Genomic DNA, 16,208 nt, shown 5'->3' on the forward strand with positions numbered 1-16,208 from the left:
CACTAAATGCAACACTTGACTCAGTTTTCCTAATTACACTTATTAAAATGTAGAGCAAAATCCCAATCGATGTAGATTCTAATGTGCATCATGACTGGTTTCTCTACAATCTGAATAAAAGATGCAATATAAAATTTTCAGATTTTTTTGGCTTCCATAATGTAAGCGCTTTACACATTCATACTGTTTCGGTCCATCCATACAATCTTTCCATTTATCCACTTGTTTTATTTTTTAATCAGAAAAGCATCAGATTTTGATTTGAAAATTCTGAAGGTGCCTCATAATGAGGATTCCAATCATGTCTGCATTGTAAGCAAGTGGAAAACTACTTATGCACAGGTAGAAGCTAGCAGCCTGGGTGTCATGGCAAACGGGCGTCGAGATTTGTTTTTAATGAGACATGGCTGTGCTGTTCTCTTGTAAGGCTGGAATGGTTTTGAATACTGACTACTGTAAGGTCAGTAAAGATTTGTTCTGGTCTATTGATTCCACCAGCTGCACGATCTCTTGAGATCTCGGTATTTGTTGGAGAGGTTGAATTTCTATACACAACTCTCTCTTTTTTATGGTTTGAATTGCTCCACAGTTGTGAACCAAGGCTAGTTGGCATCCGTTTTGTTCAAAGCTGAGTTAATAGAGCAGAGTAAGTGTGCTTAAAAGTGTGTTTCCACAGCAACCGTGGCAAGGCTGGGGTCAAAGGGAGTATTGTGAATCTTTTATGACAGACCTCATTACTCCTTCCTGGTTACTTTGTGAGACCCTATCACAGAGAGAACATTGAGAGCTGTGTCTGCTACCGAGACCTTTTCATTGTCCATCTTCCTTAAATTACTGCCAAGAGTCTGTGGAATCAATTCGCCTAAAATCAACAAAAAAAATTTGTTTGGTTGCTATGTGCACTGACCTGACCTTGAAATTAGAGCGAATTGCTTCAAATGAAGCAAATGTTGATGCTGAATTCACACATTAGGTGAGAGATTGAGGAGCAGAGTGAGCTGAAGAAGACAAACAAATCCGTGTTCTTTTAGGAAGAGTTTTAGGATCTGAACAAGTATTTATTCCTTATCTGGATGAGAAAACCAAGATGTTGTTCCGTGTGAATCTGAGTTGGAATGTCCTGATAAAGCATGTAAAGCTGTTGATTATCATACACTATTTTTTTTTAAGTTGTAATAATAACTGTGCAATTAGATCAATAACTTTCTTTGTTCTACTGTAGAAGAAGCTGAAGTGCTGCAGCCAATTTTGCGTCTCCTGTTTTCTGTATTCATGCTACATTTTTAGAAAGCAGGAATGTGAACTCTAAAAGTCCAAACAAACTATGGCAAGTTGCACAAGTGCAGCCAAAGTGCAAACATTTTGATCTTGGAAAGGCAGCCCTAGAGTTTTACAATTGTTTTTATACTGAACACCTTAAACAGGGGTGCCTGAATCCAACCCTAACAAGACACCTGAATTAAATAAATAGCTCATGACCAGGCTCCTTGACATGCTGATGAAGAAATTCCTCCTTCTGATGCAGGTGTGATTAAAGTATGTTGCTCATTCAAAAGAAATGCTTGTGGAATAATTTTAATAATCTCCTGCAGAGTCTCAGCACTTACTTCCTCCCAGAGTTGCATGAAGTTTGAGTGAAATACCATGTGGGAATTAGATGAAATCTTAGTTTTCAGAAAAAACCCCAGAAAAACGAACAAAAAAAAAAAAAACAATCTTTAAGTAGAGGTTTTTAGGTGATATATCAGACTGCAAAAAAGAAAGCAAAAATCCAAATCTGTACTGTACTTTTACCATTATCTTATTCAAAAAAACAGTTTACCTTGGTATTACCAGATTGTTGCTTGTCCTATTTCTTTTTTACCATTACTTGGACCAGGACCCTCCCAACTAGAACTTTGCTGTGTCGTAAAAGATGGGGTCATTTGGACCCCACGAGTTTTTTAGTCTGTGACCCTACATGCACGTCTTTTCTTTTGTTTTCTGGATATTGATAGTCTGACGACACTTCCCACACTTTCCCCACTGTCTGACCGTGACATGTGCCGCACTCCTACTGAGCGTCGTACTAAGACCGCGCAAGGGTTAAGTTTCATACTCCACCACCGTATTATTTTAAATCAAACAACAATTTCTTCATTGTTTTAGTTTACATCCTTTTGCATATAAACATTATATGTTTATATGTATTCTGCTATTGTAGGATGATTTATGTGGCAATCCACCAAAAAATGGGCTGTTGACTGGAGGAGACTGATAACCTGCTTGATCGGCCCTGACTGTTGACCGGCCAGTCAGAAAATAAGCTGGATTATTTTTCTTAGTCAGTGAGCACACTGTCAAATGCCACAATGTAACACTAACAAAATCGTACAAGTGGATGCTGTAGATGTTTTTGTAATGTCAAGTTTAGTAATACTTAATGCAAGATGCTGAAGTCTTAATTGTCAGCGGCCGCATTGCATCACCTTTTCTACGAATACAATTTCTGACCACTCACAGCAGGAAGACAGAATTAGAATATTTTGAATGCTGTTCTTTTGTCGTGTGTTATAATTATTAGAGGAATGTAAAATTTCTCTAGATTTCAACTAATAAAAAAATAACACACAGCGTCAAAGTACTGTACCTAGATGTTGATGGCATATGTCTTATGCGATTGATTTTAGACTGAGATGTGATTACTTTTATGCAAAGAGGAAGATCCTTTCTCAGTTTAACAGACATGAAATTAGCGAGGAACAGTTTAAGCAGAATAGTGCAAAAGTTAGATTCCCACACAGCCAACCTTAGGCACCTAGTAAATTAAAACGTTGCTGCAACTAACAACAATTTCGTCTTCGATTTCATACTTCACTTATCTAATTGCATTTTCATAACACTCCTGCTGTCGCTACCTTTCTTGACTTTTTTCTCCCCCGGAGATCCCTTAATACTGGAGAAAACAATACACAGCAAAGAATGAGGTCTCCCAGAATGACAGATCAATTATGTGTTTGTTGTGTCAGAACAGATGTAGTTGAGCATCAGATTTCAAACACCCTTTCATTCGCAAAGGTTCATTTCCAGGGTGTCTGGTGTTGTCAGTGTTCAGCCGGCCTTCATAAAAGGATGCAGAGCATTTCAAGCATTGTTGTCTGTTGTGCGCCAAGACATCAATCCCAGCTGGCGTTGTTTGTGTTAACTAACTCACACCACAACACTTGACTTTACCATTATGCCATCTGACAGATTTTGTCTGGAAGAATGAATTCTCCCCAAAGAACTGTCGTTTCTCTGGAATGTCAAGGTTTTATCTTCAAGGCAGACAATAGTTACCATTGTCAGATTTTATTTTGAGACAGCGAGATATTATAATCTGTGATGTGAGAACGGACAGATTACTCGCACACGGCAGGGATTTGCTGCAGTTTTCTCATCACTGCAATTACAAGAAATATTTTGTGATTATTTGCCATTAGACTCACAATCAGCTCTCACACATGGCACAGCTTGGCAGGTTATCCAGATTTAATTAAATGCATAGTTGCGTGATTTGAGATAACTTGATTGTTTTTAAGCTTGAATGCAATTCACCTCTTTCATAAAAATATCTTATGAATGCCAGTTATCGCCCTTCCCTCTTCTCTCAAATTGAAGAAAGAAAAAGAAACATTGTGCGACTTCTATGGCTTCCAGGAAAAAAAGAAGAGCTTTCACTCCCGTTAAGTTTGAATAGTAATTCATACATAGTAGTCTTAATTATAGCTTGTATGTTTACTTTTGTTAGTGACTAATCCCTTAATTGAACTACTGCATCTTTGCCCAAATACAAGGAAACCACTTTATTTTTTTTATTGTATTACCTGTTGAACTATAATTAGAGATATAAAAAAACTGGCAAAAGGTTTGTGATGATTAAGAGATGAATAATTATAGCCCAAGTTCTAGAAAGACTGTAGTAATTATTCTGACAAATGATCATTTCATAGAAATAAATGCCTAAACATCATCTAAAACATAATATTGTATTATAAAACATACAATGTACAAGGCATATTGAATGTTGGTCACCTGTGACCTGTTCAATCAGCAAATCCGGCAGTGAAGTCAGTTTCTTAATCTCCAATATTGAAAGGCATATATGGTGGATTATGACCGTCCCTATTCACCAGTGTTGAAGCTTTTAAGTAATGTTTGTTTATTTCCAAATTGCTTCTGTTGTTTCTGAGAAATATGCAATAAAAAAGAAAGAAAAACCTGAAAGTTCTTTCACCGCGTGACACAAGCTGGACATCGTGAGATGTTTACGGGGTTGACGTTACCTTTTCAGCAGCCTGTACTAGTGAATCCAGAGTAGAGAGTTGTTGACAGACGGAAGTTTCACGCAATCTCAATGATGACACAGGGAGCGGGGTGGGTTGAAAATGATTTGTGAGATTACTTCACCTATGTTCAAAGCATTTGGAGTCATTATGTGCATTCATTTACACCTAGAAAACCAGATTACTCTCTGCTCTCTATCATAACCGCTTTACAAAAGGGGTTAGCACAGGGATTAGAGAAATCGGATTTTCTCACCCAAAATTCACCTTTGAAAAAGTAGGCTGTTGGCTGTGCAGATGGCTTTCGACTTCAGAAAGGAAACACTGTGATGGGACTGTGGCGGGATGATAAAAGGAAAGATTAATACTTGCAAAAAAGTGTGTCGCTGTGTTCAGGTGATGCCAGGGTTAAAATATTTTTAAGGCATCCTTTGTCCCAACGTGTGGTTTTTCCTTCAGTACACAATGCTATTTATAAAATAGTTACACAGTTTCTGGAGAAAAGATGAGTATGATCACTGTAAATAGTCATTTGCTCAAATGAAGGGTTCTCTACGGCAGAAAATCAGTGACAAAATGAATCGTCTGGTTAAATAGAGCAGTACTTGGTGAAACCATTATTTTTGTTAAAAGCAAATCCTGCAGTGTTTTGCCGTGCTTATCTCCAACAGCCCAACTGACATTGTGAGTAATAATAATCATTATCTAAATGTATTTGGAAGATCAGGTAAAAAAAAAAAAAAAAAAAAGAGTGAGGTTGATGCAGTTTCTTTAATACTAGGGTTGTAATGTGCGCGTGTCACTCCAGGCTCCATTCTCAAATTCTCAATAAAAAGACTTTTTTACCAAAGTGCATGTTAAAGACTAGCTTGGTTTGTTGTGCATTTTTCCGTCTTCTTTCTCCTCTACTCCGAGATCAAATTAGGCATGTGAGGGACATTAGGAAGCAAATAACATGTACTGAAGATTTAAAGCAATAATCATCAAACCCTGGAATTATTAGTGATTCAATTATACCATGTTTTTATGCGTTTTGGAGAAAATCTGCTGTTCTAAAATGTCAGAGGTTAAATGTTGGGTCCCAGAACATGTTGACATATTTGATAAGAAGAAACACTGCAGCTGAAAGAAGCACTAAATGAAGAATAGCCCATCTTAGTCTGTTGTTCTAGTTGTAGTAACACAAAACAAAGGCTTTTTCATGAAGTTTGCCTTATGAATATCTTTTAATAAAGTATGACCACATAAATCCTTGATTTTAACCATTTATTTAAAGAATCCCATTTGAATTTTTTTTTTTTCCATTAATTATGAACTCATTTATATATTTACTTTTCATTTAGTACGTATAGTGATTAGTTCTATTTACTGTACCATCTTATGGTCATTCTTGCTGAAATTGCATTAAACTGAAATTAATTTCAATTAATTTTTTTCTCCCTGCAGGCGGTTGAAACCAACCTTGCATCCAAGGACAGTCACTGGGTCTACGCCAATGAGGTGAGGCTCCACGCATACATACCGCATCTCTGCTCATTCCAGTGATATTTAACGTCAGTGGCTTCATTAATCTGTTAAAGCACATGTATTGGGTAATTTAAATATTGCCCACAACTGCATTAATGCCCATTGTGTCGTGTTTAGACATGCATGTGAAACTGATGGAGTGAGCTGGGGTGCAGGTACAATTTTACAGTGCATGGTCGATTTAACAGTAAATCAAGCGAGATAAAATCTGACTTGGGTTGTGTTTTTTTTCCCCCCCTCTAAAACATATTGTATAACCATAACAATTTTAACAACAAACCAAACATGTATTAGCTGTGAAAATTATGGAAGCTGTTGTTGCAAGCAGCTTAAAATACCTTATGCATGCCTATGACTATTGAATAGCGAGTATTGATTAATTTCCATAGTAATAATGACTCAAAAAAGGAGAAAGTAGACATTTGCTAGTGCTCATGTTACAGCAACAGATATGCAAAACGGTGATTGTTGCTGTTTCCCTTTTGATTTAATGTGCGTTACATGTCACCATTTACTCTCTTAATAACAGCTTAGCTGTGATAGGAATCTTCAGCTAAAGTCAATTTTCTTCCGCACAATTCTTCTGGTTCTTTTTTTTTTTTTTTAAATGAAGGCAGTTCAGCTCAGTTTCTTTGGCCTAAAAAGATGAAGAGATACTGGAGTTTGGTGCTAATACAGTATCATTAGCAATGTTGCCATTGACTGGCGCAATGCCAACTGTATTTAAATGAAGATGTGGCGTCTTGGTTACATCTGTGTGTGGTACAGTTTATGGATTGTAAAGCTCCCGCAAACTCTTGAACAGATTTTGCTCCGAAGTGCTCTGAAAACTGCATCTACCAAACATTTGCCTTCCACTCACCGTTCCATGTCATATGCTTACAGTTCATACAGCAATTTCTAGTTTATTTTATCCTCCTTATGAATGAGAATGTCTGCAAGAGAACAATCATTTTGAAAAGGCTTCCCCATGATCATGTTAGCAATAACAAGCTATTTAAGAATGTAATATTTCTTTGTGATCTAATTTAATGTTATATTTTTCAAGAGACAGAGTATGGCTTTTTATTGTCTTTAAGCCATATTATTGCAAATGAATAGAAATAAAGGTATTTATATATATCATTGGATGTAGCAATACCAAGTGACTACAACATCAGGAAAAAGGACCATGAGAAATTGGAGAAATACCAGGGCCTCAGGGAGGAACTGGAAAAGACCTGGAAGGTGAAGACCACAGTGGTGCCTGTGGTCATCGGGACCCTCGGGGCAGTCACCCCCAAACTGGAGCAGTGGCTCAAACAGATCCCAGGAACAACGTCAGACATCTCAGTCCAGAAATGTGCAGTTCTAGGCACAGCCAAGATACTGTGCAGAACCCTCAAGCTCCCAGGCCTCTGGTAGAGGACCTGAGCTCAGAGGATGAAACAGACCACCCGCGGAGGGTGAGAAGGGAATTTATATATATATATATATATATATATATATATATATATATATATATATATATAAAGCATTTTATGTGTAATGCATACATAATGGCTGCATCTGTCAAACTTTTTCCTTCCACTCGCCTTTGAATTATAACAAGTTCAATTCCAAAAGTGAAACTTCTTAAAATAAACAAACTTAGTAATTTATTGACATGAACCTTTATTTGCCTAGTTGAATCTGTGGCGCTAAAGTAGTTAAATTGTCATTTTCTGATGAATATGAAGATGTTAACCCTCACTGATTTATAATTGATTGAGGATAAAAAACGTGTCTGTTCTTGTCATCGTCATGTTTTTAACCTATTTCTGCAGAAATATTGAGCTACTTTGGCTCCGGATGCGAAGTGAAATACCGTGACAATGTGATAAATAGCTCTCAACTCTAAGGTTTACAACAAAGGCAGTCTCACACATCAGGCTGACAAACTTTAATAAACCAGTTTCCATTTCTGCTTTAGTTGAAAATTGCCCAAGCAATATTTCTGTTTGCCAGTAGCTTAGATATTGATTTAAAAAGTTAATGGGGTATGTTGATAACTTGCCATTTAGCAGACTAAATTAAAGAAGTTTGCACTGAAATGAGCTTTTAAAAACTCATCTTATATTTCAGCATACCCATAACTGAAATATTGTTTTCTGTAGTATGTTGTACATTTCTTTATATTTTTGAAATTACCAGTAGCTTTTTATACTTTTAACCAGTTTTCGAAAATAGGCTGCATATATATATATATATATATATATATATATATATATATATATATATATATATATATATATATATATTATACATTGCAATTGCGAGAACCTCCATAAAGACACCAGCTTTAAATGGATCTAAATCTTGCTAAATTTGAGCCAATGACATTTTAATTCCATGATGCCCTCATGATGCCCTTCGTGATTGAAATCAGACAGTTTACTTGAAAGTAATTTCTTCCTGATGCAAATTTAAAGCAGAGAAGTTTGCTGTTTTGGGTTTGAGAATCATAAAAGTAGATCTGTTTGGAAACAGCCTTCACAAATGTTGCTCTTTCACTCGTAAATTTTTGGATATCTAGGAAATAGCTGGAAATTATTTCTGGTGTTTTCAAAATATGTCCAAAATGAATGATGAACAACAAGACAGTTTGCATGAATCAAAGCCACAAGACAATCTGAAGACAGTCGCTTCTTGAATCTAAATGAGTTCCTCAAACAAAATAATTAACGAGACCCGACTCTTCCTCTTCCCCCACTCTTGTCATGCGACTTCAACTAATCAATAATGGTTTACTGCATAAAACGGATCTGATTGTTCCCAGCTTCTATTTTACAGTGAAGAGAAGAGTCGTCTGAGGATACAAGTTATTATCACAAAGCAGTTCAAAAAGGCCACCTAAGACAAAGCTCTAAAAATTCTTGGTTTAGCAGTCCATAACTTTATCAAAACATTTCAGAGTTATAAAATATGAAGGCAAACAAGGCATTTCAAAGAGAAATGGGTCACCAAACTAATCAGAACTAGCTTTTGTCAGGTGACATAACCTGAAAAAAATAAATAAAAGTAAAAAAAATCAAATGACAAAATAACTTGTAGTAAAAAGGGCAATATTGCTCGTTTTGAATAGTCTGTCGTGGAGTGTTGAACTAAATTACATTGACAATTTAAACCTGTAATAGTAAAATGGACTTTTGCAAACTCAAAACAACTTGGTCTACAGCTGCGTAAGACGTCAAGTCACAATTGTAGCAGAATCAAAATGCTTACTTCCGTAGACTCTTATTGCTCAGGGAGGACGGTGTGAAAATTAAAATGATGGAAAGGAAATAAAATTAAAATCTAATAGCCAAAAATAGCCAGCAGAGCACCACCACCTGCAGGTAAAGAAAAATCCCAGTTCTCCATCATTTCCTGTGCCATCTTATTTAACTGTGACGATAACTTTTACTAGTTCTAAACTTTTACCTTTTTAGAAAACGAGGTTTTATCTTGTTTCAGGCAACCAACTCAACCTCTTACACCCTAAGGGGTATAAATAAATTTCCGCCTGACAAAAACACACAAAAGTAAATCACTTATAGCCTCACAGCTATTAGATTTAATAAGAAACTTTTGGTACCTCTGTAAAGGTAAGATGTCATAGAATGGTTTTCTGGTGTCAGCACCATTGTAGCTTTGACCCTGCCTGAAATATTAGGGACAAAATACAAAATATTTTGCATTTTTTTGAACCTCGCCAAAATTTTCTTTGAAATAAACATTGAAAACACTACCAAAATAGTATTTGTAACACAAAAAAGTAGTACAGACTTTTAAATCTAAATGTTGTGTAAAAGTATACCAAATTTGGACTCAATCAGATGAATCATATTTATTTTAGAATGGTATTAGTGAGAAATTTCTTAGGCGGAGAGGCCATTTTGGCACATTTATCCAAAATGTCACCAAACTGTGCCAAATGTGTTTTTTACATCAATACTGGGGGTTTGTTAAAATTAAATAGCTTATTACCATCTAATGACACTTTCTACATATAATATAACCATTGGTCATGACATTTACCCCATTTATATGCAAAATGTACCATTATGCACAGTGTAATATGTATAATAATGATGATGTGAAAGCTCTTTCTTTGACTCCAAATAGAAAACTTTTATTGAAACAAGATAAAACAGTCAAAAATACTTTTTGAATAATTTAAAAGAGCAAATAAACAATTTTGAAAATCCACCACCACCATCACCACCAAAAAAAATGGACATCTTACCTCAAAGAAGGTGAAGAATCATGAGAGGTGGGGGAGGTGGGGGGAGGTTCAGCTCCACCCGAGCTTGATGGTTCGGCTTCCACTCGACTATAAATAAAAATAAAGTATTTGAAGAATTAGAGGTTTATTACAAAGTAATGAATCAAAGTAAACATGAAATCCTTACTAGTAAAATAAAACATATTTTAGTAAAACATAAGTAAACAAATAACCACATGGTTTTACTTCCTGCCGTTATTACAAGCATATAATCACTGAAATAAATAAATAAATAGAACCAAAACATCAAATATTTTGTGTGAAATTGCGGGGGGAAACTTACACATCACCGAGATCAAGTCTGTCAGCTGTGTCCGGCTCTTCCTCTTCCTCCTCGTCCGAATCCCACCAGCTATCAGAAGATTTAGCTCCACTCGTAGCAAATCGGAAAACCGTTGTTGTTCAAAAGCCTTCAAAAGCCTCTAAATCGTCCAGTTTCTGCTGCTATGATCGATTTATCATAAAAAAATCAAAACTGAACTCACGGAACCGAGATAACTCCACGTGCTCAGACTCCCGTGTACCACGTGCTTATGCACGGAGAGCCACCGAGAGCGCACCGAGAACGCGCCGAGAACGCATAAATTACGCACACATTTAGATCGGGTTCCGAAAAATACGTCATGATTTTGCATAGCCGACATCTTGTGCCATACTCTGAGAGTCTTTCCACTGTCTCGTGAAGCCATAAAATGGCCGTGATGATCAGCTGATCGGGGGTTTTCCGGGCAGTTGCGTCATCACCCGAGGACCTTTAAATCTCATCAGCTGTTTTTAAATAGCTCTAAAATCTTAACATTTTGGGCAAAACCTTTATGCGGAATAGTTTTTGAAAGATTAAAGCCTCTTTTAGCGGATAATAATAAAAAAAAAAATTTAAAGGCACACGGAGCCTTTGTTTACAGAGCGAGTCGAGGTCACATGGCAGCTGGAACCCTCGGAGGGTCCGTCGGGCTTAACAGGTATCACGATTATAGGTTTTCTGTATTCCAAGCAGCAATACCTATAACTCACCAAAACACTGGCAAGAGATGCTAGTATTGCTTGATGTTTTGATAGGCATCAGGGAAAAGTGGCAATAACTTCTCTGACTTCCTCCATGTTGAATATTTATGAATTATTTGACTTGTCTGTCATGATGATAAATTTTGTTGGTTAATAAATTGTTCCAGAAGTCACCACTATAAACGAGGCTGTTGTGACATATTCATGCAATCTGATGGCAATGGCATAATAATGCAAGAAAACTTTCTAAAAGACCAATAAACATTAATTTATAATGAAGATTTAACACTGAAACTGGAAGATATTTTAATTATCCAAAATAAATAAACGGAAACAAATGAAGTGAATTATAAAGTCTCTATAAACAAGATTTTAGATCAATGCACCAGACTGAAAACTTTTATCGTCCAGGTTTTGGTTGAAAGAGGGAGAGAAAAAAGAAAAACAATAAATCGTGCAAATGGAAATTATTGAGTTTGCTCTAATTTATCATGTGATGAATCGATTTATGGTTTATTGCTGCAGACCTACTTGTGTTTTATTTCTAATAAGATAACATGTTTCAGTTGCAAGACATTTGTAGAGTTTCAATTGGCTGATGTCTGGTTTGTGTTATTCATTTATTTATTTTTTATTCTTCAGGTCAGGTCTGTTTTAATTTGTACAAATTCCACATTTTGTGGAATGTTGTCCTTATTTCTATCCCTCCTTCCTTGGTTTTCTTTCCTTTTTTAGTTCTTTCTTTCTCCTTGTTTGCCTTTAATTTTGTCAGCCCAGATGAAACCAGCCATGAAGCAAAACAAGCACCTTGAAATAAGAGTAATATAGACATGTTGGGAAGATTTACAACAAGATTCAATAACTGCTCTTGCCGGCTGCTGTTTCTCACCACATCTTAGCCTTCAGAGCTTTTTCTCGTATACAAAAGAAAAATAAAAAAAAGCATAAAATCTCTGAGCTGCTTAGAAGTCTTTTTTTAATCTTTCCCCTCCCCTCCTCATTTTCCCCAGCTACTAAAGCATGAAACGCATTGAATCCAAGGATGTATAAAACTAAATGATTTATCCACCATCCTTGCTTATCTCAAAGGGGAGCGGATGCTTAAAGGAAGGTGTAAAGATAATTTACTTTCATTAATCCATTTAGATTAGATGTCTAAGAACTTTCTCACATAGCTTGTGGCAAAAAATACTTTTTTATGCAGCTTCTAATTATTTTAAACTCTTGTGAAAAGCTGCAAACACTCTTTGTAAACTAATCCATAAGCTGCATCTGCAGGGCCGACTCTTTTCATAGCGTGCTGTAATATATTGATCCAAGATGGTGTTTCCTCCTGGTGTTATATACAGATCCTGAAAGCCTGCTTATGTTCAGTCTAGCGTTGCCACGTATCCTGAATGGAAATCACATTTCCCCATTACTGCCTGGTCCTGAAAACTCCCGTCAGTCCCAGGTGGCAGCTGCTGCCATCATGCTGAAACATCACTCAGTAGAAATGCACTTTTTTAACCAGGTGATGGTGAAACTCTTATGTCATTTTGTTAGTCAGCTTCCTGAGCTCCCATCACACCCCAGGACCCCACAAAGTCAAAATAAGGCCTCGCTTTTCATTCAGCTCTCCTGACGAACCTTTATGCAAATCTACCGCCAGCGGCAGCATGCAGTGTGATGAATGTAGCTGTCAATGTTAAAATCTGATAATAGTTCACATTGAAAATAATTTAGATGGAATGCATGGCAGCGATCTCAAGCAAAGCGTAACGGAAAAACAAAAATATTACCCTCACCTTTATTACAAAAAAACTTTCACTTTGTTTTTTTGGCCTGATAAACATTCTTTACACTGTAAAAGTCTGTAATCACAATGTTAATAAATTCTCCTCTCGTCAATAGAACATCCCCTGTCACCCTAAGATTTATAAGTATTGATTAAATATTGTTGTGTAGTTATTTTCCAAGTATGTTTGCATAAAAAAAAATAGCAGCATACATTTTTGAGGTGCACAATATATTAAATAGTAATCATTATCAAAATATAAATTGGGAGGCACTGACATCCCAAACAGTCAGATGGACCAACTGAGATCAGTGCCCACATTTGTTTATTTAAAATTGTAAATGGTTGAAATATTAGTTGTATAAGTATAACGTATAACGTGACTAATCTGAGCATTTTAATGCTTTAATATGAACACAATGCAGACGGCAACAGAAGTGGAACATTTTTCAACTTTCTTGTGTTGCATTGCTAGCCCAAATGTGCACATGTACGCACACATGCTCAAATTTTCATATGCACAAATTATGCTGGTCGCCAGACTGGATGAGGTCAAACCACCTTTTTTGTCAGTCAACAGATTATTATTACTAAGGCGCTTTATATTCCAAGACATCCAATTATTTTTCTAAGAATGCTGTTTGTACAATTGTAGCTTTAGCCTGGCCTGGATTTTAACACAAAGTGAATCTGAAGGCCACAGTTTTATTCCATTATTTCTAAACCACTTTGTCTAAAAAAAAAAAACAAAAAAACCTGACCAACATGTTCTTGGTGTACAATGTGAAAGCTTTGAAATGGTTTGCCATAATGTGATTTGGGGCCAAAGGGCACAGGAATAATAGGCGGGCGTGTATTTCAGGAAACCACCCGCTAAACCGGGTCGCTCCAACCGCCAGCACAGCGATCCACATCTGACACAATCTGGTTGATTCAGATGGATTGCATATCGCGGAAGGATTTGTTTGTTGTTTTCTTCCGCTTTGAAACGTAGAACAGTGACACATGAAAGTGTTTGATGGATTAGGTGGCTGCGCCTGCTGTGACACAGCGAAAGAGGACAGTCATGATATGACTGATGACGGGTGACTGCCTATCGGGCCACTGAGATGGAAACGATTCTTCTGATGCAATCTCTGCTGCCCCACGCTTCGTGATTAGTAGGTGTATTACTTTAAGACAGCGTCTGTGCGGTGAAGAAATACTTAACTTTCAATTATATCGAAATGGCTGTATGAAACGGCTGCTATCAAAACACTAGATTTGATGTTGAGGTGCTTCCTGTCATTAACCGCGTTGAGCATCCATGCAGAAATCCAATTTAAATGTCAAATTTTTTTTTGTATTAACTCAGAAGTGGTCGCCCCGGGAGACGTGCAGTTTCATGGTGATACATTTAAAATGGACCTCTCTTTATGAGCCATCGTATTTAAATGTTACAGAAGTTAAATTCATTGGAGCAATTCAGTTGTCAATGAGGTTAATATGTCCCCAACTCGCATTACACTAAGACCTGCTAAGATGGACCGTAATTCATTCTCCATTACTGTGATGAAATCCTCAGCAGAAGTACAAGTACAGATAATGATTTTTGCTGTGCTTCCTGTTGGCCTTTTTCAGTATCACTTGTTAGTGTTATGACTGTAAATTATTGGCTCACACTGTTCTGTTGCTCTGGGCTGTTAAAAGACCTCCGTAAAAACAAAAATGTATCTAACTTTTTTTTTTTTTTTTTTTTTGCATTACCACACACTATAAGCCAACTGTGCCAACTCTTTCTAGGTGTTAACCTCTCTGGTCAAGGGGGAACATTTCTACTCCAAGCTTCACTCTAACCAAACCGAAACGCCCCGAGATATCTCACAATGAAACAGTGTTGCGTTTTGGCTTTTGACACCGAGCTGTTTAAGTGAAAATAGTGTTTTAAATTTTCAGATTTTCACCAGACAAAATATGGTGTCTGGAAACATCTAGATGGACTGCAGCATGTGTCATGCATGTTCCACTTAGTCATTTCAGAATACATGTAAGAACTAAAATACTCATGGCCGACCTTCCCTTACTTTTCCTCTGGATTAGGTCAGTATATTATTGCAGGAAGCCTAAGGAAATCTGAATCAAACTACAAACTACAAACTGCATGAATAAACTATCTCTAGTTTGTAGGGGCATAATGATATATTAACCTGTAAGACAAAACTTTACTTTACGGGGTTCAACAAAGGAGATGGGATTTTGAAAAAGTTTTTTTTTGAAAGCTAAAGATTCAATGTTTTTTGTTTTAAAAGTAAATTGGCTAATCATCTAATTTTTTTTTTAAATAGTCCTTTTTGTGTTTTCACAAACAAGATAAAGATTGTGTAGTTTTCACTGTATTTTATAAAATTTACATTCAAAGTTGATTTATCCTGTTCAGGTTTGTTCAGTGACAATATTTCAGATGTTAAACTTAATGATCCTATGCAGTTCAGACTTCTTCAGGAAAAAAAAAAAGAAGTGAAGTAGACCTTTAATGTTAACAAGATCTATAGTGGATGCTCATGATGAGAGTCACACTTTTCTTTCATTGCTCTTTCCTAACCTGCATATTACTCTGTTACGTTCTCATTTCCACCAAGCATCCATCATTTTGCCACACAAACGCTTTAGAAGTGACGACTTGTTCGGTACACATGCAGCAGAGTCCTCCCGGGTTCCCTGATAACATCTTACATTTCTGACAGTCAATACGACCAGTCAATAACTCTAAAAGTATTTTCTTATTCTACAAGATAAAAATCTCAATAATATATGCAAGTTTAAATCACATCCACATCCAATGCTCATAGTAGCTTAGACGTTTTCTGCCGGAAAAAGTCACACAATGGCAGCAGTTGCACAGTGTATTGCAAAAAGAGATTTACTTTGATAAGAGTTATTGTAATATTTTAATTTCACAAGATCTTGTGCCACCCCTACAAGTTCATGCTGAACATCTTTTTGCATTTGCCTGTTTTAGTATAAAAGCAAATTAAAGCAATAAATACACCGTTTTGGCCTTCATCACTGCTCGGAATACTAACTTTCGTTTTCCGACTGGGTTTTAAAGCCGGACTTTTACAGCACACCAAACCCTTGTTCAGTCATTATCAGTGTGATAAAGCAATGCAATTATTCTTTAGCTTTTAACACAAAAACTTTTACTCCTATTTTAGAAAATGTGTAATTTTAAGCTCTTTTCATATCAAGCCCCAACACAAAACTCAGACTTTGGAAATAAAGCTACCCCAGTTTGTTTTTGATCATTTTCTTAGAAAAATAAAGACAACAG

The 16,208-nt window shown here is 36.4% G+C and overlaps 1 protein-coding gene and 1 long non-coding RNA gene across 3 annotated transcripts in view; one reads left to right on the plus strand and one right to left on the minus strand.

The window, feature by feature from the left end:
- The window catches only part of grid1a (glutamate receptor, ionotropic, delta 1a), a 241,393-nt gene that overhangs the window by 185,800 nt on the left and 39,385 nt on the right, over nt 1–16,208 (plus strand). For both annotated transcript variants that reach the window (XM_081616375.1, XM_017309069.2), the window contains exon 5: nt 5,751–5,804. In XM_081616375.1, the coding sequence (XP_081472501.1) occupies nt 5,751–5,804 (54 nt within the window). The remainder of the gene's footprint in view (nt 1–5,750; nt 5,805–16,208) is intronic.
- On the minus strand, nt 9,318–10,842 carry LOC103477285 (uncharacterized). Its single transcript, XR_535615.3, has 3 exons — nt 10,400–10,842; nt 10,078–10,164; nt 9,318–9,492 (listed from the first exon to the last, which is right to left on the minus strand). It is a non-coding gene; the product is annotated as an uncharacterized LOC103477285 (long non-coding RNA).

Source organism: Poecilia reticulata, chromosome 15, assembly GCF_904066995.2.
Source record: "Poecilia reticulata chromosome 15, P_reticulata-male-v2, whole genome shotgun sequence".
Taxonomy (NCBI): Eukaryota; Metazoa; Chordata; class Actinopteri; order Cyprinodontiformes; family Poeciliidae; genus Poecilia; species Poecilia reticulata.